At 44.6% G+C, this 24273-nt stretch overlaps 1 protein-coding gene across 1 annotated transcript in view; it reads left to right on the top strand.

Annotated features, from left to right (window-relative positions):
* The first annotated feature begins 15240 nt into the window (after positions 1 to 15240).
* Lap3 (leucine aminopeptidase 3) overlaps positions 15241 to 24273 on the top strand; it is a 17361-nt gene continuing 8328 nt past the window's right edge. Inside the window, exons 1-7 of the mRNA XM_005365999.3 lie at positions 15241 to 15367; positions 17137 to 17252; positions 18760 to 18814; positions 19203 to 19308; positions 20298 to 20457; positions 21809 to 21973; positions 23781 to 23939. Coding sequence (XP_005366056.1) covers positions 15266 to 15367; positions 17137 to 17252; positions 18760 to 18814; positions 19203 to 19308; positions 20298 to 20457; positions 21809 to 21973; positions 23781 to 23939 — 863 coding nt within the window. The 5' untranslated portion in view covers positions 15241 to 15265. The remainder of the gene's footprint in view (positions 15368 to 17136; positions 17253 to 18759; positions 18815 to 19202; positions 19309 to 20297; positions 20458 to 21808; positions 21974 to 23780; positions 23940 to 24273) is intronic.

The following is a 24273-nucleotide window of genomic DNA, read 5'->3' on the forward strand; positions in this document are numbered from 1 at the left end:
CTCCCTCTCTCTCCCTCTCCCTCTCCCTCTCTCTTTCACACACACATCTATACATAAAATATAATTTTAAAAATATAATGATGTTTTCACTTATGTCCATACATAGAGACTCCTCGCAAATGCCATAGGAGAGAAAATCAAGTAACTTTTCTTAACTGCTATAAACAAAAAAACTCCTATTTCTTGGACATTCTCTCTCTCTCTCTCTCTCTCTCTCTCTCTCTCTCTCTCTCTCTCTCTCTCTCTGAGAATTTATCCTCCATGTGTCTCTGTCTGTTCTGCAACATATATTCTTTACTATATATTATGTTATACACATAAACATACATATCTGGTTTAGTCTGCTCTGGTAAATACTTTTCTGCTTTGAGACAGGGTTTCTCTATGTAGTCCTGGCTATCCTGGAACTTGGTATGTAGACTAGGCTGGCCTGAAACTCAGAGATCTGCCTGCCTCTGCCTCCCAGGTGCTGGGATTAAAAGTGTGCACCTCCATGCCCGGCATGGTAAATGCTTTTACCCCTATGCCTGCTGCTTGCTATTCCTGGAAGGACTCTGGGTAACAGAAACACATGTTCTACTTTATAATAATGGGGTTCTGGCAACTCCCAGAATTACAAATAAAAACCCATTCAGACAGGTAAAACAGCTGTGTTGTGACTCTGCCTTCTGATGTGGTCAACAACATTTGCTGAACACGCTCTTTACCAATAGCTCTAGGGGCAATGGAAAGGCAATCACAAAGAATACAGATCACAACCCACAGAGTATGAGGAGAGGCAACCCAACAATTGGATTGCTGTGGCAATAAGCCCTGTGGAAGAAAACAAAACCAGAGTCAGATGTTAAAAATCGTTACCAAATAGGATCTTACCCAGTAGGGGACTCAAGAAATCGCTTCTCTGGGAAACTAAATCTGAAATTGAAACATATGATTGGAAGCGCTTTTGTTAAGAAGCATTGGCCCCTCTCTTGGGCGAATGAGGACATCTGTCTTCACTTTGTGTCGGAGTCCAGCTCCGGTGTGGTTCGGAGCCACAGGATGGAGGTGTGATGGTGGTGAGAATGGAAGAGTCTGACCACTGCTTCTCTTTTAAACAGATGGCATCAAATAACTGAAGCTGGTTTTATTTATACAAGTTCTAATGCATTCAAGCATGAGCAGTTTCAATACATTTCTCTTCGACCATTTTTCAGGAGCCATTGACATTTACCCCTTTTAGTTTCGTTCCCTCTTCCCCACTCCCTTGTGTCACTGACCTTTACCCCACATCATAGAATTTTATATTGCAAGCCAAATGATTATATCTAGCCAGGCACATCTTATTCATACTGTGTGCCCTAGCCAGTAGCCAACATGCATTTGAGACACAGACAGACAGACAGACAGACAGACAGAGAGACCCAAGCCTGATGATTAACAATGTGATACTTTACACTCCTTTGATCAGCAGAGTGTATGACGCCATACCTAGGATATTATTTTCTGGTGTGAGTCAATTTCTGAATAATCTGTATAGCACTTTTTATGTGAACCGCAGTTGTAATCCTATTTATAAATTCTCAAAATGTTAATGATTACCTAACTTTTTAACTGTTGGGACCACGGTTCTATTCTTCCTGGCAGTTTCTACATGTACTTTTACTTCCAAAGGAACTGGGAGTTCTATCTGAAAAAAATATCTAACCTTTCACATCCTGGCGCCAGAGAGAGATCTGACCTTTCATATCCTTTTCTTTTCCTTGTGTGTCCCTTTAAGCTTCTAATTAAGAAACTGTCTCCCACGTTCTGAAGTTCTTTGGAATATAGTTAGGTCTTTTTTAGAATAGTTAAGTAAGCAAGAATCATTCATTTCTTTGCAGAAACTTTTAAAACTTATCAGCTTTTTTTCCCAGTAAACTCAGCCACAATAACAACTGACAAAGCAAAAGTAAGAATCATCGTAAGAATAAGCAGAACAAAAGTGAGAGAGGCCTGAAGCCCGTGAGTTCCCTAGGATCAGTGTGTGGGTCTGCAGCATCACTTCCAAGGGTCCTTCCAGAGGCGTGGGATTCGCCAAAGGTAAGGGCTGTAAGGTGCTCCAACGGCAAAACATTTGTGCACCATTCCCAGGATGACAGATCCACCAGTTTTGGACCAGCTGAAGGCACAGAGATAACAAGCAATAGATGCCACTTGTTCACCAGTTTGGTACAGGGAGCCAGTCTCCAAGGGAACCCACCACTGCCCCTGGGGAGAGGGGAATGAACTGACTGAGATGTTAGCATCTCTGGCCATACAGGGATATCCCCAGAATGGCCATGTGTCTAGAGGCCATATAGACAGTGTGAACAGGAAGAGGGCATACCCTTGGTCCAGGCCACTTTCAGATCTCAAAGATCTGTTTTTGAGGGAAGGAATGGGGGGGGGAGGACATTGGACGAGGAGGAATACTGATCAGTAGTTAAGAGCACTTGCTGCTCTTCTGGAGGTCTGACACAGTCTTCTGGCCTACTCAGGCACACAGACAGGTAGCATGCATTCACACAAAGACGTGTAGAATAAGTAAAAGTTTTTTAAAAGGCTTCTTTAAAAGATTTGTCTTCATTTGAAATAAAACTGGCACTGGCATTGCTGAAAAGAAAACTGTTGAAACAATGCCATTCTCAGGGAAGGAAACTTGAGGATTGAAGAGCAGATTGTGGTGGTCTGAGTGAGAACGGACCTTATAGGCTCCTATCTTTGACTACTTCGTACCCAGTTGGTGAACAGGGTTAGAGGTGTATCTGTATCAAATGAGATGTGTCACTGGGGGCGGGACTTGAGGTGTCAAAGGCCATAGCTTTCCCAACTAGTTCTCTCTGCCTTGTGCTTGTGGATTAGGGTATAAACTCTCAGCTACTGCGCCAGGCCCATCTGCCTGCTGCCATGTTCCTTGCCGTGATGGTCATAGATTCTAACACTCTGAAATCCTAAGTCCCAGGCAAACTCTTTCTGAGATACCTTGCCTTCGTCTGGTGTGTTATCACAGGAATAGAAAAGTAACTGAGTAAAGACCCTTCTCTGGAAAAAAGAACATAAAAATTGAAGGACAGAGCAAAAGTAGAGAAGTCTCACAGAGCCTAGATGCTGCTTCTGTGAGGCAAAGGGACAAGGCCTAAGTGTCTCGCCAAGTGGCGGTAAAGGATAAAGGCAGTTTTGGCAATGCCCTTTGTAGCAACAGGTTTTAGAAGCTTCTTCAACAATCCCTGTCACTGCCTTTGGGACATTTGAAGCTGACTGGCCTGGTGAACCTGTGAGTGTCTGTAACGTATGCTGGGTGGCCTGTGGTACTGAAAAGATGCCTCTTGGACTGGGGACTCATGAGGGCCAAACCCAGGGCCTTGTAGATACTAAACAAATGGCCCTACCTCTGAGCAACATCCCCACCATTTGGTTTTTCCAGACAGGGTTTCGGTGTATCCCTTAGATTGGTCCCCAATTTGTGACCCTCCTGTCTCCACATCTTGCGTGTGAGGATTAGGTAGGGTCCCTTTTTCCCTTGTGGTTCGTTGACCACCAGTTCATGAGGGGGCAGAAGTGATGACAGAGAGCCTTGGGTGGCCTGTGAACATGACTAAAATAGCTTTCTGGGAGATGACTTCAAGGAGACAACTCAACTTTATTCCAGAGTCTAGGGGATATATAGGATTGAGGTGGTAGCTGGGGCAAACCCTAATTTGCATCAGATGGCTCACTCCTATCATATAGCTGGATTAGTGGCAGCATGACCCTTTGAAAATAGCCAGAACACGTTACTTAATTACCACGTCAGCAGCAGGAGAAGAGCATTTGCAAGGAACTGTGTCAAAGGTCATCCTTGAGATAAATCAGTCATCTGGGCCTAGAGATATCCTCCAGATAAGGCTAGGCAGAGAGCAGGTTGGCGGGTAGGGGGGCATCCTTCACATTTGCTGGCCTGGGGAGAGTTATTAAGCTATTGTGACTACAACATCTGACCAGTGGGGCCTCCCAACAGGATTAGTCATGCATTAATGAAAGACCCCAGCTTAGCTGCTGTAATGCCATTTTGCAAGGCTTTCACACAAACAAGTGTAAGTTCAAGGTAAAGTTAGTACTCCTAGGCGGCCAAAACAGGATATCTGTGGTCAGACACCAGGCCTAGGAGGGGAACGGACAGTTCTGGGAAAAACTACATGTGCCCTAGATAGAGCCAAGTCAGCTATTATCATATCTTCATGTCCCCGAGGAGCTTGTCCCCAAGTGAACCCATCGCCCCATCTGAACTGACCAATGGGATTCCTGTAACCATGCTTCTACTTCTGTATGCCTGCTCTGCCTGCCCGTTTCCATATAAAAGACCCCCTGCCCAGCCTGAGGGGCGCAAGTCTTCCAAAGAGACTCTGACACCTGCAGGTACCTGTGCATCGCTCAATAAATAACCTCTTGCCATTGCAGCCAGTGGTCTCGACTGTTCCTTGGGTTAGGGGTCTCCTCCTGAGGGAAGGTCCTCTCTGAGGGTCTTTCATTACTATATGGAAGGACACATGTGATACCGTGAACTCAATTGTTTATTCTCACTTGGACTTATAAAACCAATCAGTAAAGTTGGGCACGCTAAGCAAGCTTGACCAGTAAACAGAAATAGTACACTCAACATCAGGCCTTTCCAGGTTCCCCGAGACTAGTAGCATCCACATACAAAGACCCAGCTCACCCCAAGGGTCCAAGAGACCTCAAAAGATGCCTTGTTTTCTGGGGGCTCACTTGGTGTGCCAGTATTCCAATACTTTGACAAATATCTGAGAGAAGCCATTTATAAGGAGGGAAGATGTATCTTCCTGTGCAGCTGCAGAGGTTTCTGTTCAAGGTTGACTGGCTTCGTATTTATAGGCTGTGGTGGAGCAGAATGTCATGGTGGAAGGGAATGGGTGGGCTGAGATGCTCACTTCCTGAAGACAGACAGCAGACAACGAGACAGACAGGAAAGGGTCAGAGCAAGATAGAACCTTCAAGGTCAGGCTCCCAGGGACCTACTTCCTCCATCCAGATTCCACCTCCTAATGTTTCAGAGATGAAGTTAACTCTCTCATGATCTAATCATTTTTCAATACTGCCACTGGCCAAAGCCTAAGCCTTTAACACATGAGCCTTTTTATTGGTAGAGGAACTCCATATCCAAATGACAACCATGGGGATCAAGATTTAAATATGTCTGCCAGCACTATGTCCACATGTTGGCGGAAATTGGCGCACCAACATGTACCAGCTAAATACACATAAAAACCCAAGAGAGCTTGAAAAGAAACTCTAGACACAAAAGAACCAAGTTTAGCCCAACTTCTTGGTATCTGCATTTTTGGGGAGTGGGGGTGGACTCTGTTTGCTGGTGACATGCAGGGGTGCTGTGCTCCTTTAAGAGAGGTGTTCCTGCCTCAGCATTGGCAGTGAAGGCTGCAAGGCTTCTTTAGAGGAGGGCTTCCTGATTCTTGCTAGTTGCAAACAGCTCTGGCTCTTTAAGGAGGCCAAGCACTTAAATGGACTGTGAGCAGCGTATTACAAATTGCTTAATGATGACATAGACTCGCTGTGACCCTGGAGCCAGGGGGGCATGCATGGCTCTCAGAGGTAGAAACATACCTCTGCCATGTTAGACTGGGTGGAGTTGGTCCTAACCATGCCCGCTTAGCATTTTTAAAAAAGGGGGGATTGCTCCTGATCAAAAAATGATTACAGATACACACACAATAAAGAAAATTCTAGATGAAAAAGACCTCTAAATGGTTCATGGTGTTGGATATGTAGGCTTGAGAGAGAAAAGAAATAGTTGTAGAAAGAAGTAAAAAGTTTTTTTTTAAAAAAAAAGTCTTTGAAGAGATACAATACAGTCAGAGATTAAAGGAGAAAAGGAAGGTAAGCTACATAAAGATGGAATATACACACATAGTCTGGATTATGTATATTATTGTGTTTTCTTTAAATTTTTTTGACTGTGAATGAGCTAAGTACAGAGAGACATTTCATTGTACAGGCTGCTAAGCTAAAGCAACACATATACTTTAAAGGTATCTTGACTTAAAAATTTGGGTCTAAAGATACATTGCTTTGAAAAATAGATTCTGCTTTTATTTCCACAGAAGATGGGAAGCTGTGCATTTCTTCTAGGCTAATATGGTTTGATGGACCAAGAGCCCCTGAAAGGTCTCTGCAAACCCCCAAATTACTTTGTCTAACAAAAAAGCAAGAAGCAGCTAGGAGAGAACTATGCTCAAACTTCCAAATATTGTTTATAAATGTTTATTTACATTTAAAGGGGGATATGTTATAGAGATGGATACTTTGCATTGGTATGTATCTTGATTTATTGATATAAATTTAAGGTCAATTTTGTTATATGTATATTTATGCTCTTGATTAAGGTATTTTGTTTGTCTGGCTCATTTAAAAATGCAATGTATAACTAAAAAATACAAGTTAATAGATAGTCATCTATAATAGTCAAGCTTGTAGTCAGGTTTTCTAGATGTACAGAGATATATTTCAGATGAATAGTTATTCTTCAAACCTTTCATGCTGCCGGGAAATATGAATATATATCCTTCATAAGAATGATCATAGAAAAAGCTTTTGAAATGAACATAAATGGAATTGTCATGCCAGTCAATTTTACGTTCTATGAACAATGATCACTCACCTAATACAGTTTTGAGTTAGATATGGAAGGCCAATTTGGATGTGAACATGGAGTAAAGCCTGTAAGATGATTGTGGAATGGGGCAAGGCAAAAGACATAATACGAATGTGATTCTTGCCAATGGACCCAAAACATCCAAAGAGAAAAACAAGTGGAGTAACTAAGGCCTAGGACATGCCTACATCTGACAGATTGGCCCCATTCAACTCCTCTTAGTTGTGGGCATCATTGGTCTCTTGGTGTCATTGTCAGCTACTCAGGGCAGGCTTCATTTTTCAAGTAACAGATAATTAGTTCATTTCCTAGGAATACAATGGATTTACTGTGCACCCTGCCATTCACAGGGCAAATGATGCTACTGAACAATGGATGTCCAACTCACACAGCCCTAGGACAATGTGGATACTAACCACTGCACCCCAACACAAGAGAAATATGACACTGTACCACATGCTGGGAAATACTGAAGATGGTGGGTGCTTATGCCTCTGATAGTGAGTCTGTGATATCAAATCTCCATATACCTAGCCATTCTTTTTCTTTTTTGTATTTTTTCCTAGGACTGTCTTGTGGTTCAGCTAGCAAGGTACCCATGTAGGGTCCCTGACACTAATCTGGAGGCAATGGTTCCCTAGAGTGCATCCTTTTAAAGGGACTTCCATATCTCCCCTTGGTTTTTCCTCTTATTGTTGATCAGTTGTTGCTGTTGTTGTTGTTCTGGGGGATTTTTTTTATTTTGGAGCTTTGTTTTGTTGTGTTGTTTGGCTTTTGATTTTCTTTCTTTTTTATTATTTTCCTCTTTTACTGAAAATAGATTCTTTTCTCTTACAATAAATCCTGATTATAGCTTTCTCTCCCTCTACTTCTAGCTCCTCCCCTCCTCCCCTCCCTCTCTCCCAAAAGGAGGAAAAGAGTCCCAAGAACACGCACAAGAGTCAGACCCACTTATTCTCACAATCAGAAGCTCCATAAAAATACTAAGCTAATAGCTATAATACACAGAGACCTGGTACAGATAGATCCATGTAGGCCCTGTGCCTGGTGCTTCAGTCTATGTGAGTCCATATGTACCTTGCTTGGTTGATTCAGCAAACCTTCATCTCCTGGTGTCTTCCATCCCCTCTGGTTCATACAATATTTCTGCCTCCTCTTTGCAGGATTTCTGAGCTCTGAGGGGTGGAATTTGATGGAGACCTCCAATTTAGATTTCTCCCTTCATAATGTCTGCCTGTGTGTCTTTGCATCTGCTCCAATCTGCTGCTGGAGAAAGTCTCTTTGATGATGACGGGATAAAGCACTGATCTATGAGTATACCAGAATATCATTAGGAATCATTTTGATACTTTTATGCCAGTTGTGTTTGGTTTTATCCTAGGTCTCTTGGCTATGTGATCTGGTTCTTGGTTACCCAAGCACCATTGTGTATGGGTTCCTTCTTGTGGACTGGGTCTTAAGTCAAATCAGACATTGGTTCTGTCCCACAAATTCTATGCCACCATTCCCCTAGCATATTTTGCAAGCAGGACAGATTATAGGCCAAATGTTTTGTGGCTGGGTTGGTGTCCACATTTCTCTTTCAATAGCCTGAAGAATACCTGTAATGGTCTGCTCTGTCCCTTTAAGAGACAAGCCACAACCACTCCCTCCCCCATCCACTGAGACAAGCTGATCTTCAGCTTCCAGCTTGAGTCCCTTCTCTTTTCCCTCTCTCCCCAAATAGGCAGCTTCTGCCTTGCTCCATTCTCCCCACTTCTTCCCTTCCTACCCTCTCTCTGTTTCTCTGTTTCTCTCTGCTCTTCCTCCTTCTTCCCTTACCCCCTTTCCCCTTCCCTTCCATAAACCCACTAAATAAATATCCAACCTCACTCTGCATGGTGTGCCTATCCATGTTTCTGCCTCTCACCTGCCATGTAGCTCCCTACCAGAGACTAGCCACCTTCTGGGACCTGTGGCATGGTCTCTTGGCATGCCCATCTGTCTGTCTCTCCTTGTGAGACTCGCTGCCCCTCCTGGCCCACTGCAGCCACTTGGGAGCTGTGTTGTCCTTGCCTGGGACTGGCTGCTCTCTGGACCCACTGCCCACTGCCTCTACTTGGGGACCTGCAGCATTTTACTTAATCCATTACAGCAGTACCTTCCTATACCAAAGAGATTAGAACGTAGGGGTGAAGGCTCCATCTAGGTACCAGTTTGACTTCCCCATGTTCAAGGATTTCCACAGGACCCCCTTGGCCAAAAACAAAAAAAAGTGACCATATGTGTGTGAATTTATGTCTGGGTCTTCAATTCAATTCTATTGATCAACATGTCTGTTTTCATTCAAATACCTTGTGTTTTTTTATTGCTATTACTCTGTAATATAACTTGAAATGGAGAATGGTGAGATCTCCAGCAGTTCTTTTATTGTTATTCAAGATTGTTTTAGTTATCCTGGGCTTTTGTTTTTCCTTATGAAATTGAGAATTGTCCTTTCAAGCTCTAAAAGAATTGTTTTGGTATTTTGAAAGGTATTGCATTGAATTACATTGCTTTTGGTAAAATGGCCATTTTTGCTATTTTAATCTTATAGATCCCTGAGCATGGAAAATCTTTTCATCTTCTGATATCTTCTTCCATTTCTTTCTTCAAAGACATGAAGTTTTGATCATACATGTCTTTCACTTGTCTGGTTAGAGTTACCCCAAGATATTTTATATTGCTAGAGGTAGTGTTTCTTTGATTTCTTTCTCAGTCTATTTGTTATTTTTATATAGGAGGGCCACTGATTTTTTTAAGTTAATCTTGTATTTAGCTACTTTGCTGAAAGTGTTTACCAACTGTAGGAGTTCCCTGGTGGAGTTTTTAGGGTCACTAATAAATACTATCATTTGTAAATAACAATGCTTGACTTCTTTCTTTCCAATTTGTATTTCTTTGATTTCTTTCAGCTGTCTTATTGCTCTAACTAAAACTTCAAGTACTATATTGAATAGATATGGATAGCAGGCAGTCTGATTTTAGTAGAATTGCTTTGAGCTTCTCTCCATTTAACTTGATGCTGGCTATAGGTTTGCTGTAGATTGCCTTTATTATGTGTAGGTATGTCCCTTTTATCCCTAATCTCTCCAAGACTTTTATCATGAACAAGGCCTTTGAACTGAGATTCCTCTCCTTCTTCTATTTCTGTTATTTTGGGGGTTGTTTTTTTCATAGTGTCCCAGATTTCCTGAATGCCTTGTGCCAGGAGATTTTTAAATTAACATTTTCTTTGACCCATGTTATCAAGGTTTATTTTGGGGCTCAGAAGATTTGCTATAGCAGGCAAAAATATGACTATTAGGGTCTAAGGGTAAAAACAAAATAAACTAACTCATGCATGTTACCTCTGCATGTTCTTTACAGTTTTTAGGTGAAGAAGCAGAGAGAAGGGCTATCTCCACCAGGTTTTTAGTTTTTACAGACGTAGTTTAAAAAGATTCCATAGGCAAAAACAATGATATCAACATGTATTTCAGAATAAAAAAAAACCAGTAGAACCTGACAAAGCAGCACTTCAGGAAAGGTTAACATCCAAGGGGAAATACCTGACATTCCAAACCATTAGATAAGATTACTAGATGTCCCTGAACCCTGGACTCACCACCCACTCCCCTCACCCCAATCTCCTGTTTGTCCACAAGGGTGGGCACACTGTCTTCCTATCTTTCTGAAATTCCTACACAGTATATTAACAAAGGTAATTGTGGGAGGTTAATTTTTATGTTGTTTTGACTATTAGAACAAAGAGAGAATGTTATTGCTCTGAGGCCTCATGGAAGGTCCTACCATTGCCCATTCAGGAGGCAGTTACACTGCTGAGGTATATTGGGAATGAATCCTATTTTAAAGGGAGAAGAGTCATGGCTTCCAAGGTTTCTACAGAATTGACAAAGACCATTCAAGAGACAAGTGTTCCTGAAGTTCTGCAATCGGGTCCCCCATAAATTGTGCCCTGTGGGTCTGTCTAGGAATCTGTCAGCTGCACATTTACTGTATAATACTTGTGGGCTCCAACACCACGTATGCATTCCTTTTATCATATCTTGAACACCCGAAAATCCTTCATCCAACCCCTAAAATTTAGTGGAAAAACCTGGCCCCGGAAATCCCGGTCAAAATTCCAATTTTCCCACCAACAACTCAGTCAGTGTGTGTTTTATTGATTTTATTTGCATTCTTGGGTCTTGAGAAGTTTTATTCATTTCCTTCAACCATTTGTTTGTGTTTTCTTGGATTTCTTTAAATGATTTAGTCCTTTTCTCCTTAAGGACCTCTATCATCTTCATATAGTTGGCTAAGGTCTTTTATTTGTGCTTCAAAGACGTCATAATATTCTGGACCTGCTGTGGTAGGGTACTGGGCTCTAGTGGAAATGTTGCCCTGGCTGTTATTGATTGTGTTTTTGTCCTGGCATCAAGGAGTCTGGGTTTGTGATGATTATAGGTATAGGTGCTGATTTCTGGAGTTGTCTTTGTTGGGTGGCTATTTTATCCTTTGGTTTGTTTCCTCTCTGGATTTCTGGAGAATGTGATGGCTGAGTGTTGCTTTTTTTTTTTTTTTTTTTTTTTGCCTTCTCAGCTGCTGGAATACTGGACTAATTTGGGGAAGTAAGGTGAGAGGAGAAGGTCTTTGAGATTCCGTGGGGATGAGGTCAAAAAGGAAAGGGAGATGTCCTGACACAGGGTTGAGGATGAGATGGGGGATGAGGAGAGGGATTGGATCTCAACTGTAGTAAGAGGTGTGTGGGTCTGCCTTCAGCCTACCTGCTGCCCTGAGAGACGTGGCCCTTGCATTCTGATCGGGGACAAAGCAACAAGTGTGTGTGTGGAGGAAGGTCAGAAGGGAAGAGCTGTGGGATCCACAGGAGATGGGATCAGGGGGCAGGGAAGGCTGCCACCCACCCACGGGTGTCCTGCTACAGATCTGGGGATGAGAATGTTGACCTTTGTTTTTCAAAGCTGAGGATTAAAACGAGGGCCTTGTGGATGCTGGTTAGGTCCTGTATCACTGAGCTGTATCTCCACTGGACATCTCCACTTAGATGGCCAATGGCGGTTGATATTCCCAACCTTCCCCCTGGAAACCTGCGCCACCCACAGCCTTTAAATAAATATTTTTAAATGATGAGTGGCTAGGAGGAGTAGGGGACTGCTTTGGTGGTGGAAACAGACTTACATTTCTTCCTCTGACTGGAAACCACAGAACCATCCTTATTGCAAGAATCTAGAAAATATAGTCTTGGTTGGATAGCATTACATTTTTTACAGTTTCTATTACTGGAAGGTAACAGAAAAGATCAAAACTGGGCTGTGGTGGCACATGCCTTTAATCCTCAGGAGGCACAGGCAGGCAAATCTCTATAAATTTGGGGCCAGCCTGGTCTACAAGAGCTTGTTCCAAGACAGGCTCCAAAGCTACAGAGAAACCCTGTCTCGAAAATAAAAAAGAAAAAGAAAAGAAAAGGAAAGGAAAGATCAATATTAGGGGTCAGCGTCAACTACTTTTCATAGTGTATGAATGACAATTATTATCCATTTATGATCTTCCCATTATTGGCCAGTCTTTCTTTATCCACCAAAGCCTATCATTTATCTGTGTTGCTACATTACTATGAAAATCTTTCTTACATTCCATCTTGGGTTTTCTATTACTGTGAAGAGAAACCATGACCACAGCAATTCTTATAAAGGAAAACATTTAATTGGGACTGACTTACAGTTTCAGAGGTTTAGTCCATTATCATCATGGTGAGAAGCATGGCACTGTGCAGACAGACATGGTGCTGGAGAAGGAGCTGAGAGTTCTACATCCAGACTGGCAGGCAGCAGGAAGAATGTCCACACTGGGTGTGGCTTGAGTTTAGATGCCCACCCTAACAGTGACACACTTCTTCCAAAGAGGCCATACCTACTCTAACAAGATACTTCCTAATAATGCCATTCCCTTGGAGGGATTTTTTTTTAAAAGTCAGGGTTTCCCTGTAGCTCTGGAGCCTGTGTTGGAACTCACTTGGTAGACCAGGCTGGCCTCGAACTCATGGAGATCCACCTGTCTGTGCCTCCTGAGAGCTAGCATTAAAGGCATGTGCCACCACTGCCTGCCGGGGAGCTATTTTCTTTCAAACCACTACACATTCGAAGAGACTGGAACTTTTTCTGGACCTCACAGCCAAGTTAATTGACCTTGAAATCATTTAAGGCTTCACTTATGTCCTCTTTATAATCAGACTCTCTGTTTAACCTGCCTTTAAGAGAACCATGTAACAATTAACCTTGTTTGTGTTGGCTTTCTCAAGTGATCACCTGGACTTTAAACACACAGTTTTAACATGAGTTTTGTATTTTTTCCATGCCCCTAACCAGAGAACAATGCACATGTGTCTGTATGTGTGCTATGGTAATCCTTTGCTGAAAACATTAAAGAGATCAAAAGTGACCTTATAAAACAAATAAATGTTGAAAGCAACATGGATAGAGGTTTTTATTTTATTATCTTTTATTTTCTGAGGGTTCCTGGGTCAGGTAGAATCAGCAAAGTTTAATTTCTTGTAAAAGTGTAAGAGTTCTGTAGTGTCCCGCATTCCTTCCTCACATGATGTTTTCTGTGCTGTTCAATAAGAGAGAGAGAGAAAAGACATTTGATGGGGACAGACTCACAAGATAGCACCGAGGCAAACACAGGTTCAGACTTAGGACATCAGACAGGCTGGAGACCATCCAGAAAACATACAACACTTGGAAGACACAGCGAGAGAAGCCAGGAATTCAAACTCATGCTCACTCTTGGTCAGATTACTCCAAGAGAGGAGTGCTTTGATTTCTTTCCTCCATGTGACTCGGACCCATTCTGGTGCCTCTGCTCTAATGTGTTTAACCGACGCAGCTCTTAAAACACAGCTCTTCCTGCAGCATCTTCTGCTAAAGTCATCACTGGTTTCCTGCTGCCGCCCTCATCCACAGGAAATGCTGCTGCCTTTCAAGATTCTTGTTAATCCAGCAATATTCTCTTTACATCTTTTTATTCCAGGCAGCCCGATCTCTCCAACCCATGCCAAGCCAACTCTCTCCCACTCTCTTCCTGATGCTGACGGTCCCTTCTAATTATCTATCTCCTTCTCAGGCAGTTTATTATCAGGAAGTCACATCCTGTTCTCTAATTAAATGTTGCTGCCTCAACTGGACTTTGATCATACATTCATTCAGATGTTTATGAACACCTTGTTTGCATAGGCCCTAGATATAGACCAGATGCCAGATTTTGGCACAAGTACACAAAGGGGAAAGCCACCCCCTCCCTCCCAAAAAAGAGCAGGATACAGCTGATTAACACTTTGATACTGGCTGCTTTGGGAGGAGAAGAAGATGCATAACCCACACGGGGAGGGGCTGGAGACATTTCTTGGAAGAAATGGCACTGGACAAAATAAAGGAGGCACAAGGAAATTGAGCATATTATGTTAGTCACCTTTTAATCACCATGACAAAACTTCAAGCCTAATAAGAGGCAAGATTTTCTTTAGTTCATAGCTCCAGAGGTTTCCACGGTCATTTGGCCCTGGAGTTTAGGGCTAGTGATATCATAGCAAATATGCTAAAAGGACATGGCAGAATGGTTTTCACAGCATTGCTCTCAGAGTGCACCTGAAACCATCCAACTTCTTTCTCCTAGGTCCCACACCCTAAATGTTCCACCTCCTCCCAGTAGTACCACAAGCTTCTGACCATATCTTTAAAACAGGGGCTTTGACAGTGGAGGGACGGGGGCACACAGGACAGGGACAATCATGGCCCAGAGCCACAAGTGTCTATATAAAACGATCTTTAAAACAGGTTTTGTACTTTATGCCCCCAACTAGATAAAGAAGGATGGAATATGTGCTACCTTAAAGTACACCATTTGGGCATAAATATTTTGTGCTAAAGGCAATTTGAAAAGTAGCAAATGCAAGAAGAGCCATCTTTGGGTCTCCTAAACCCAAAGCAGGACTTAAAAACTCCCATATAAACTACGCTATCTCCAAATACTATCACCAGAGGTGAGGAGTTAAGGAAGACAGAAATTTGCACAGACGAGCCTTGTTTAGAGCTAATCCTTACATTCTCTTAGGTTTTTTTTTCTTTTTTTACACTTAGTTATCTTCAGAACCATTACCCTTCATTCAATAAAAGCACTTAGACCTAACCATTTTCAGGATCCTCATTTTTCTGTAAGGGCTTCCACGTACACACAAACTTGTTAAATAAAATTCACAAACTTCTATTAATCTGTCTTATATCAATTTCTCAGGCTTCTGGCACTCGCAAGGGCAGACCCACACGCCCCTGAGCCAGCAGAAACCACGCCTCACATTGCCCGCCCCTCCCCAAATCACAGAAAGCCCCGCCCCATGGTCCTGCTGCCCCGCCCCCAAGGCGCGTTAGCGTGTCTCCGCCCAGTGGCCGGCAGCCCCGCCCCCGCACCTGTCCTTTCCCAGGCGCGCGTCAGGACACTCCGGAGGTCCCGCCCCCAGGCGCGCGCCCGCCCTCGCGCCACGTGCTCCCTCTGGAGGGCGGCGCGGTGGGCCGAGCCGAGAAGATGTTCCCGCTGCCTCTTCCGGCTGCCGCGCGAGTCGCGCTCCGCCGCCTGGGAGTGAGAAGTCTCTGGGATCGGGGTCTGTCCACCGCAGACATGACGAAGGTGAGTGGGGTCGGCTCGCCCGGGAGGCCGCGCGTGCTGCTTTGGCTCCGGGCGGCGGGGTGGCCAGACTGGTCCAGGCCGCGGTGCGTAGGACGGACGCATCAAGTTGCACAATTGAGCGGAACAAAAAAAGTTCCCTGAGTTTGCAGGGCGCCAGCCAGGGCCCGGGCTGTGGCGAGGACGATCCGTGCTGCTTGCGGAGGGCGCGCCCCTCTCCTCCTTCCTGGACAGTGCTGGGTTCTGAACTCCGATCAAAACCGTACGCTCCACCTAGCAGTCTTTACAGACTCATCCATCCAACTGAGCTCCTAAAAATTACCCGCGCCTACTTCGTCGAATCTTTGAGTTCTTGCCGAGACCCTAGAAAGGACAGTGGCAGGATTGTTCCAAAGTCAGCTAAGGACCCCTCCCCCTGCTGAAGTGAAATGTCAGGAAAGGCCCCAGGGGAGTAAGCTGTTGGATTGGGTTTCTGGAGAAAAGCAGTTTCTAGGGAAAAGGACTTTGTCCAGAGAGGTCATCTTGCAATTGAAAGAGCATCTTCACCATCTAGTTGGGCTGTGAGAAATTATGAACGCTACTCTTACACGTGAAGGAAGGGTCTGGAAGGGTGCTGGCTCATCGGAATGAGTCTTGCTTTAAAGACCTGGTGAGGGAGGAATGTTCCAGGTGGGCACAGGTCCCCTTCAGGTATCACAGATAGTGGGGCGAGGGGGGGGGGGTTAGACGGACACCCGTCAGTACAGTTTCCAACCCTGTGATCGGTCTAGTCTGCTCAGTAACAGTGAACAGTCGCAGCTTGGTTTCGTGAAACCCCGGGAACAAACAATCTGGGGACAACTGGAACCTCGTAGTTACTGTGCCAAGGAAGCCAGATTTCTTGGGCAAAAAGATGAGGCACTGTGTGGCCCAAGTACTGGGGATTTTGGAAAGTGCTAAGGCCCGAAAGAGAAGGCATGCGCATTGTCGAAGTTTTACCACCCAGGCGCTAGTGTGTCAGAAACTAGGTTTCAGGGTTTTGGTCTCTGGTTGGTTTTTTGGTTTTTGTTTTCTGAGCTGGGTTTCTGTTTAATCCTGGAACTTGCTCTGTAAACCAGGCTGGCCTTGAACTCAGAAGTTCACCTGGACTCTGCCTCCCAGTGCTGGGATTAAAGGCTGTGCCACCACCACCCAGCATGGGAAACAGTATTTTAAAAGTCTGGAATTGCCGTGTGCAAGCAAATGATGAGTAGTGGCTTTACATCCTCTTTCAGATGTCTGGGGCCTGACAGTTGTGAGGGAGGTGAGGGGCCCCACCACTCAGTGCTTGAGAAGGCCCTGCAGAGTTGCGTGTTTCCCCCCACCTGATTGACAGGCTACTTCCTAGACAGTGGGAGCATCCTTAACCTGAAATCTGAAGTGCTCCAAAATCTCAGGTTTTTGGAGCCTTCCCCTGACATTTCTGCAGGTACAAAGTCCTGCAGCCAACCCACTGACTGTCATAGTCAAAACACCAGGTCTTTAAAGGGATTGTAAATGTGAAGCAGTGTATCAGAAACAAGTGACTTTCATGTTTAGGGTGGGGCCCAATGTTTCGCACACAGCCCAGGTCCAGTCTGGCCCTGGCAGGGATTTCAGCTGCTGAAGTAGGGGCTGCTGCTGTCTGCCTCTGCTCTTGCCCCCTTGGGGAGGACACATTTCTAATGGAATTGTTTGCCCCTTCTAGAGTTTGGGCAGTCTCGGTCTTCTAAGGAATGCACTCCGACTGTATTTGTCTTTCTTAATTTTCTCAGGGTCTTGTTTTAGGAATTTATTCCAAAGACAAAGAGGATGACATACCCCAGTTTACAAGTGCAGGAGAGAGTTTTAATAAGTTGGTGGCTGGAAAGCTGAGAGAAATGTTGAACATGTAAGTAATACTATATTTGGGGTTCCTTTTGTGTGTGTGTGTGCTTGTTGATTTGTGAAACAGGGTCTCACAAGGTAGCTGTGACTGTCCTGGTCATCAAAGTTGCAGAGATGCACCTGCCTCATTCTCTGGAGTGTGTGTGTGTGTGTGGTGTGTGCAGTGCCACCGGGTGGGGTCCAGTTCTTAAAGATCCCAAGATTGACTGAGATTCTTTCAGAGTGTCACGTAAAGTTAGTGGGGCCCTGGCTAGCTGGATCTCTGAAAATGAAAGTGGGTTCTGGAAGAAGCTGGGCAGTTGGCTCAGCGTGGGTGGGTCTCTAGTTCTGGGAAGTCATGTGATTTCTAGCCAGATCACAAACTTTTTATGAAGGATTGACAGGGATCCAGAAAGGAACAGATTTCCTCAGCCCACTCCCTGGGCTTGGCTTTACAGTCCCTGCTTTCCTGTCTGGTACCAGCCTCTAAAAGTGCCCACCAGTTAACAACAGCCTAAGGCCCTGCCCTTTGATTGCCTGGCTGGACCTTGACGGCCTTTCAAATGTTAAAGTAGAAGAGGATTACCTGATTAGCAAGAAATTCAGTCTGCAGAGGGTCTGAGATCTGACCTCTCCTAGATTAGTGAGTTCTGGGAGGAAGTAGGGAAACTATAGAGTTGCTGGCCACTTTTGGCAGGAAGAGAGCTACATAAGCCCCAACTACCTGCTACTCAGGTTATAGACTGTGTTAGAGGGTATCAGGTGCCATCTGATTCTTTAGGACTTGTACCTCTGCTTAGTTGGTAGTCCTTCACAGATACGTTAAATCATTAATCCAGAAGCTGAGCTGTTAAGAGTCCAGAGTGCTCTGGTTTTGCTGCAGGGTCACCATTGGCTACAGCCTGAGTCTCTGGCCACTGTGGGATCCCTCTTTTGTGTGGAAATTGCCATGTCTCTCATCTATCTCAGTAAACAGTATGTGGGAAACACTGGAGATGGTGCTGTCAAGTCAGCTGCTTTGGTCACCACTCTGGTTTTCATCTTGGTGTTTTTATTAAAAAGGTTTCCATTATTTAGTACAGTCACCATCCAGTGCTCAGATCCCCTTGCCTATCTATGGCATTGCTAAAATAAAAAGGCCTTGGCCACATTTGGTAGTCTAGGCTAAACCAGAACTCACTATGTCATCCAGGTTGGCCTCCAACTCATGGCAGTCCTTCCTCAGCCTCCCAAGTTCTGGAATTACAGGCATGACCCACCACACCCGGCTTCCTTATTGTTGTTGTTTTTATTATTATTATTATTTATTATTATTGATGTTCCTGTCCCATGTAACCTGGAAACTGACTCAGTACTTTCAGAGGTGGAAGTGCTGGGCTGCGTCTGCGGAGCCTGGCCTGTGTGCATTCTGTGAAGCTGGAAGGGAAGCTCAGAACAGAAAGTTAGCAAGTGTGTCCTGCTCATGCTTAGGTCATTGACCAAGAGACCAGCACAGATTGTAATGTTGAAACAACCATTTCCTCTTGCTTCAGATCGGGACCTCCTCTGAAGGCAGGCAAAACCAGAACCTTCTATGGTCTACATGAGGTACGAAATGAAAGTCATGTTCATTTGGCAAAATCCATGTTGGACCTCCCATGTATACTCATTCGTGTGGCTGCCTAGTCATGCTAGATAGAGCTCTTGTGTTTGATCGTACAGCTTCGTTCCCATATTAGGCGGAAGCACTGCTTATGCTCATGAAGGGAGTGGCTGTCTCCTCTAGCTTGTTCTCCTCAGTGTGAAGGAAGACCACCACCTCGTGCAGAGTCACTTGGAGAATTGCTCTCACTCTGCCTGTCACATCTGTTGTACTCATCGGCACCCAGGGCTGCTCTTAGTGACTCTGTGACAGCCGCCTCCCTCTGGCATTCCCGTCTGGTGTGGAGCTGTTTAAAGAGTTCGCAGTGGCTAACTGGCTGTGTTTGTGGACTAGGACTTTCCCAGTGTGGTGGTAGTCGGCCTTGGCAAGAGATCGGCTGGATTCGATGAGCAGGAAAACTGGAACGAAGGCAAAGAAAACATCAGAGCTGCTGTTGCAGGTTTGCTTGCTCTTTATGTTTGAAAGGCTGAAGGTTCTCAAGGGTCCATTCCTTAAGATGGTCTTTCTTCCCTTTTCTGTCACTGCCTTCACCCTTACCATGATTACATGCTCGCATGCCATAGCTCAACGAGTTCAGTTTATGTGAATATGTTGACCTTACCTAGGTAAAGAGGCTAGCTTATGACACTTTTAGTCTTTCTGATTTCTGTTGGGTGGTTTGCTACCATTTCTTCTTAAAACTGTATTCCTTCAGAAATCGTGATTTGTAGACAGTTTTCCATTTTGTAATGCAACTAGTGTTGCCCAGCCTTTAGATAACAGAGAATTGTTATATTTACAAATCAAAGAAAACAGGAGCAGAGTGTGGGCTACTTACTCATTGCTAGCGAAAGGCACAGGCCTGTCCCAGGTGGGTTGGGGTAACTGAGACTGAGGCCGCTGAGTCACTTTGTTGCTTAGTAGCGAGGAGAGCCTGTCCCACAGGATGACTGCCCCAAATGCACCTTGAGAAACACTCTGAGGCGGCGGTAATTTGTGTAACTAATCCTTGGCCCTGGATCTGTCACAGATGCTTATTAAGTTTACTTTCGGAGTTAAGTAGGCATTTCTAACTTTTATTTGAGAGTTTTTACTGACACACTCTTATAAATGCTGTTAATGATTGATGGTCTCTACTCAGTTGCTTGGTTGTAACTTTGGTGTCATCATTTCTTGGTCCCTTTAATCTGTCAGTTGGGAAGCTTTATCAGGAAACTCAGAAATGCTACTGGTTATATCCGCCTCTCTCTGAGGGTCTCTCCCCATTTATGAGGAGCTGTGCCTTTGACCTCTGCCCTCTCTGTGAGCACATACTCGTGCACACTTTATGGAAGGGGAGATGAAAATTTAGAGCCAGAACCATCAATCATCCGTTCTGTTCCTGGGCACTCCACCTCGTGCCTCTGCTGTGCGCTGACTTGGTTTTCTGTTTCTGCTGTCATTCTGAAGCGGGATGCAGGCAAGTTCAAGACCTGGAGCTGCCTTCCGTGGAGGTGGATCCCTGTGGAGATGCTCAGGCTGCTGCAGAAGGAGCTGTGCTTGGTCTCTATGAGTTTGATGACCTAAAGCAGAAAAAGAAGGTTGCTGTATCAGCGAAGCTCTACGGAAGGTGATGGAAGGAAATCGGGGTGTGGGTGACACTCCCAGGCATCTGACTGCGTGCCTGCTTCCAGTGTCCAGCAGCACTGTGTGGCTTGTGTGTGTTCTTTTTAGTGTCTCGGCCCTCTTTACACTATGGTAATGTCCCCAAGCTCTGCTCCTGACTCTTGCCATGTGTGTGATTCCTCCGTGGCTCCTGAGAACGCTCTGTACTTGCTGGTAACTAAGAAGCATTCACAATGTTGGCTCTTCCCCAGAAGGAGGAATGACTCGATTGGATATCCTAGTGAGCTGTAATCCAAGTCCTCCCCATTGAACTCACATCTAACATGCTGAATGTTGTATCTATATGGTTGACAGTGTTCCATCTTTGCCTTTGTGGTCCATGGTAGGAGACGCTTTCAGAAGATAACTGATCATAGTTATTCTAGCCCTGTTCTAGTTTTGAAGGGACAGGTCTCTGCTGTCAGTAATAGACAATGAAAGATCTTCAGTCGCAGGAGCCGTGAGGCTAGTGGGTTGTTCTTGGCATAGAACGGTGATAGTGTCGGTTAGAGAGTGGCCGGGAATGAAGGCTCTGCAGTCAACCTGCATTTGAATCCTGTCTCTGTCACTTTCTTGGGATAACCTCAGTTATTTCTTCATTTGTATAGGAGAGTTGTGGATCCTGGTGTAGATTTTTGTGTTTTGGGAGAAGATCTCACTGTATGTCCTTAGACTAGCCTTGAACTCACAGTCTTGCTGCCTTGAACTCACAGTGCCACAAATAGAGGCATGTGCCTTCAGTCCTGACTGATCATCATTTGTATGAAAACTGAAAGACAAATATGTCAAGTGGGTAGCACATGGTGAATGTTCTGAGGTGCCAGCTCTTATTTGTCCATTTCCATGTTGCCCATATTAACTGCTGTCAAAGAACTAGGGCTATTCAACATCACCTTACTGCATTCTCTTGTAACGCTAATACTCGCTGTCCGGTGGGCTGGTATTTAGAGCCTTTATCCAGGCACAGTGAGGCTGCAGAGCCTACAACTCCACATCTGAGTGCTTGCTGCATGGTGGTCTCACAGTTAGGACTTGGGACTGATGTCTCTTTGTAGTGAACTGGGCTCTGGGTAGGAATCTACATAACCTTTGCATATGCGTTTACAGCTGCAAATATCTGTGACTTTCCACCCCCCATTTTTAATTATGCAGGGGGAGATCCTTGAAGCTTGCTGCTTAGCCGCATCTCCCCTGCTTCTTCAGTGGGGCCTGTTTTCTTGCTCATAGAATGGCTCTAGGACTTGTACACTCATTCTTTGTTTGTAGAAAGGTCAGTGCTCTTGATGTTGTTTGAGAGTAACTCTTTTCTTCCACAGCGGTGATCAGGAGGCTTGGGAGAAAGGGGTCCTCTTTGCTTCTGGACAGAACTTGGCCCGCCAGCTGATGGAGTCCCCAGCCAATGAGATGACGCCAACCAAATTTGCTGAAATTATTGAAAAAAATATCAAAAGTGCCAGTAGTAAAGCAGAGGTCCATATCAGGTAATTTATGATTTTGTCATAGACTCAGGATGTACAGCAAAAAGAGCAGTGTGTGCTGTTTGGTTTTAGATCAATCTGAGTCACTTTGGAAGAGGGAACCTCAACTGGGAAAAATGCCCCAACCAGACTGATCTGTGGATAAACCTGTGGTGTATTTTCTTGGTTGACAGTTGATGTGAGAGGGCCCACCTTAGTGTGGTGGTGCAATCCCAGAGCTGGTGGTGCTGGGTTCTATAAGAAAGCAGAGTGAGCAAGCCATGGGGAGCAGGCAGTAAGCAGCAGCCCTCCATGGCTTCTGCATCAGCTCTTGCCTCCAGATGCCAGCCCTGCTTGAGTTCCTGCCCTGACTTTTCTCAGGGATGGACTACTACCTGGAAGTGTAAGCTGAAATAAACTTCCTTCCCCAAGTTGCTTATGGCTATGGTGTTTTATCTCAGCAACAGAAACCCTGTGTCAGTGAGTAGTGGCGATGCTGCAGGTCAGGGAATGCATAAGATTTGCAGGTAGCGGCGGGTGCTGCAGGAGCAGGATGAGGGCTGGGAGTGAAAGTACCAGCAGAGTCCTAAAAGTCACTTTAAATGTTACCAGACCAGGCTTCAGGTAAGGTGTGCAGTAGTCTTGGAAACAGCAAGGCTTGTGGGTGAGCAGAGGGAAGAAGAGTTCAGATAGATACCAGCATAATGCATGGGTGGCCTGTGACTCATGCTATGATGCGGCTGTACCACACCCCATTCAGGGTAGGTGGGTCTGCATCAAAGAAACACAGCTCTTCCGGAGGGCAAGACAGCAATAAAACACCAGGTACTAAGCTTGGGATTGGGAATGCCTACAGGGTACAGCCGTGTTTCTTTTGATGAGACGTATGTGTCTGGTTTCCCTTTGAAATAACGATGGCAATTTTAGTGTAATAGTCAGACTTAAGGGTTGGGCAAGTGCTCGAGTAGTCCTTGGATCTGGCTAATGTTAGTCTGTCTGAAATACAGACCTAGTTATTGTGGCTAGAAATCAATATGGAACTCTTATTCCTTACCCTAGAAAGAATAGCAATATGGCGTCTGTGTTCTAGTTTGCACTGAGGTGGGGGTTCACGTTACCTGCGCTGAGCCTGTGTTTATTGAGAACTAAGTAGTTTTCCATTCACAGACATCTCAAATTGCACTTGGAGCTATGAGCAGTGGTGTGCCAGCATTGAAAGACTGCAAAGATACAGGATATTTTACTCCTGTTGATATAGGATAGCTTTGTTTAGTTTTGTGGGTTTATTTTGTGTGTGTGCCATTATTAGTAAAACAAAAATAAAACTAGATGCTTTAACAATCTTTAACTTCCCCTTTGTAGACTCATGGCCTTGCTAACTTCATTTTCAAATTAAAACCAGAAATACCTGAGTAGATTGAGGAGGACTGTTATTTATTGAGTAAACACTCTGTTACCTAATACTGTATTAGTTACCACGAACACGTTCTCTGAGTTGTGTAATCAATCCTTGGTAGGGGAGAGCCTGATCTCATTTTACAATTAAAGTGTCCGGAGTCAAGCCTTCTGCCTGTGAGTAGACAGAAGCAAACAATAGGCTGTGATCACTGGCACCTTCAGCCTGTGTCCAGTGTTTTTCCCCTAATGCTGGGGATGGAGCTCTGGCCTGTGCATACTAAGCTGCTGCCCTACTTCTGAGTGTACCTGGTCCTGTTCAGAATTTGGATAATTTGTGTATTGTACTTTTTTTTAGCATTTTGTTGAAATTTTTCTAAATTGTTTTGGAATATATGTAATTGTATCTCTCCTTTTCCCTCTCTCTGTGCTGTAGACCCAAGTCTTGGATAGAGAAACAAGAAATGGGCTCTTTTCTAAGTGTGGCCAAGGGGTCCGAAGAACCACCAGTCTTCTTGGAAATACACTACACAGGCAGTCCCAATGCAACTGAAGCACCCCTGGTGTTTGTGGGGAAGGGAATTACCTTTGACAGGTACTTCGTGGGGGTGTCTGCGTGCTCTGTTTTAATGAATGCTGTGTATGATAGTGAGATTCATAAGATGGGGTTTGATCGGGTCTTACGCATTATAGTAAACATATCGTGCTGCTGATTTTGAATTGCAGTACTTTTATATGCCAAAGATAATTAAGAATTTTATAGATCATGGTCCTGCTCTTAGCCCTGTGAGCTTTTGTGACCAATAGGTGAGGAAACCACCATTCAGAAGTTATTTGTTTAAAGTCATACCATTTGGGTTTGGGGAGATGGCTCAGCCAGCAGAGCACTTGGCAAGCCTACACACATGCATTGCACAGATACACATGCA

Source organism: Microtus ochrogaster, unplaced genomic scaffold (genome assembly GCF_000317375.1).
Source record: "Microtus ochrogaster isolate Prairie Vole_2 unplaced genomic scaffold, MicOch1.0 UNK5, whole genome shotgun sequence".
In the NCBI taxonomy this organism is placed as follows: Eukaryota; Metazoa; Chordata; class Mammalia; order Rodentia; family Cricetidae; genus Microtus; species Microtus ochrogaster.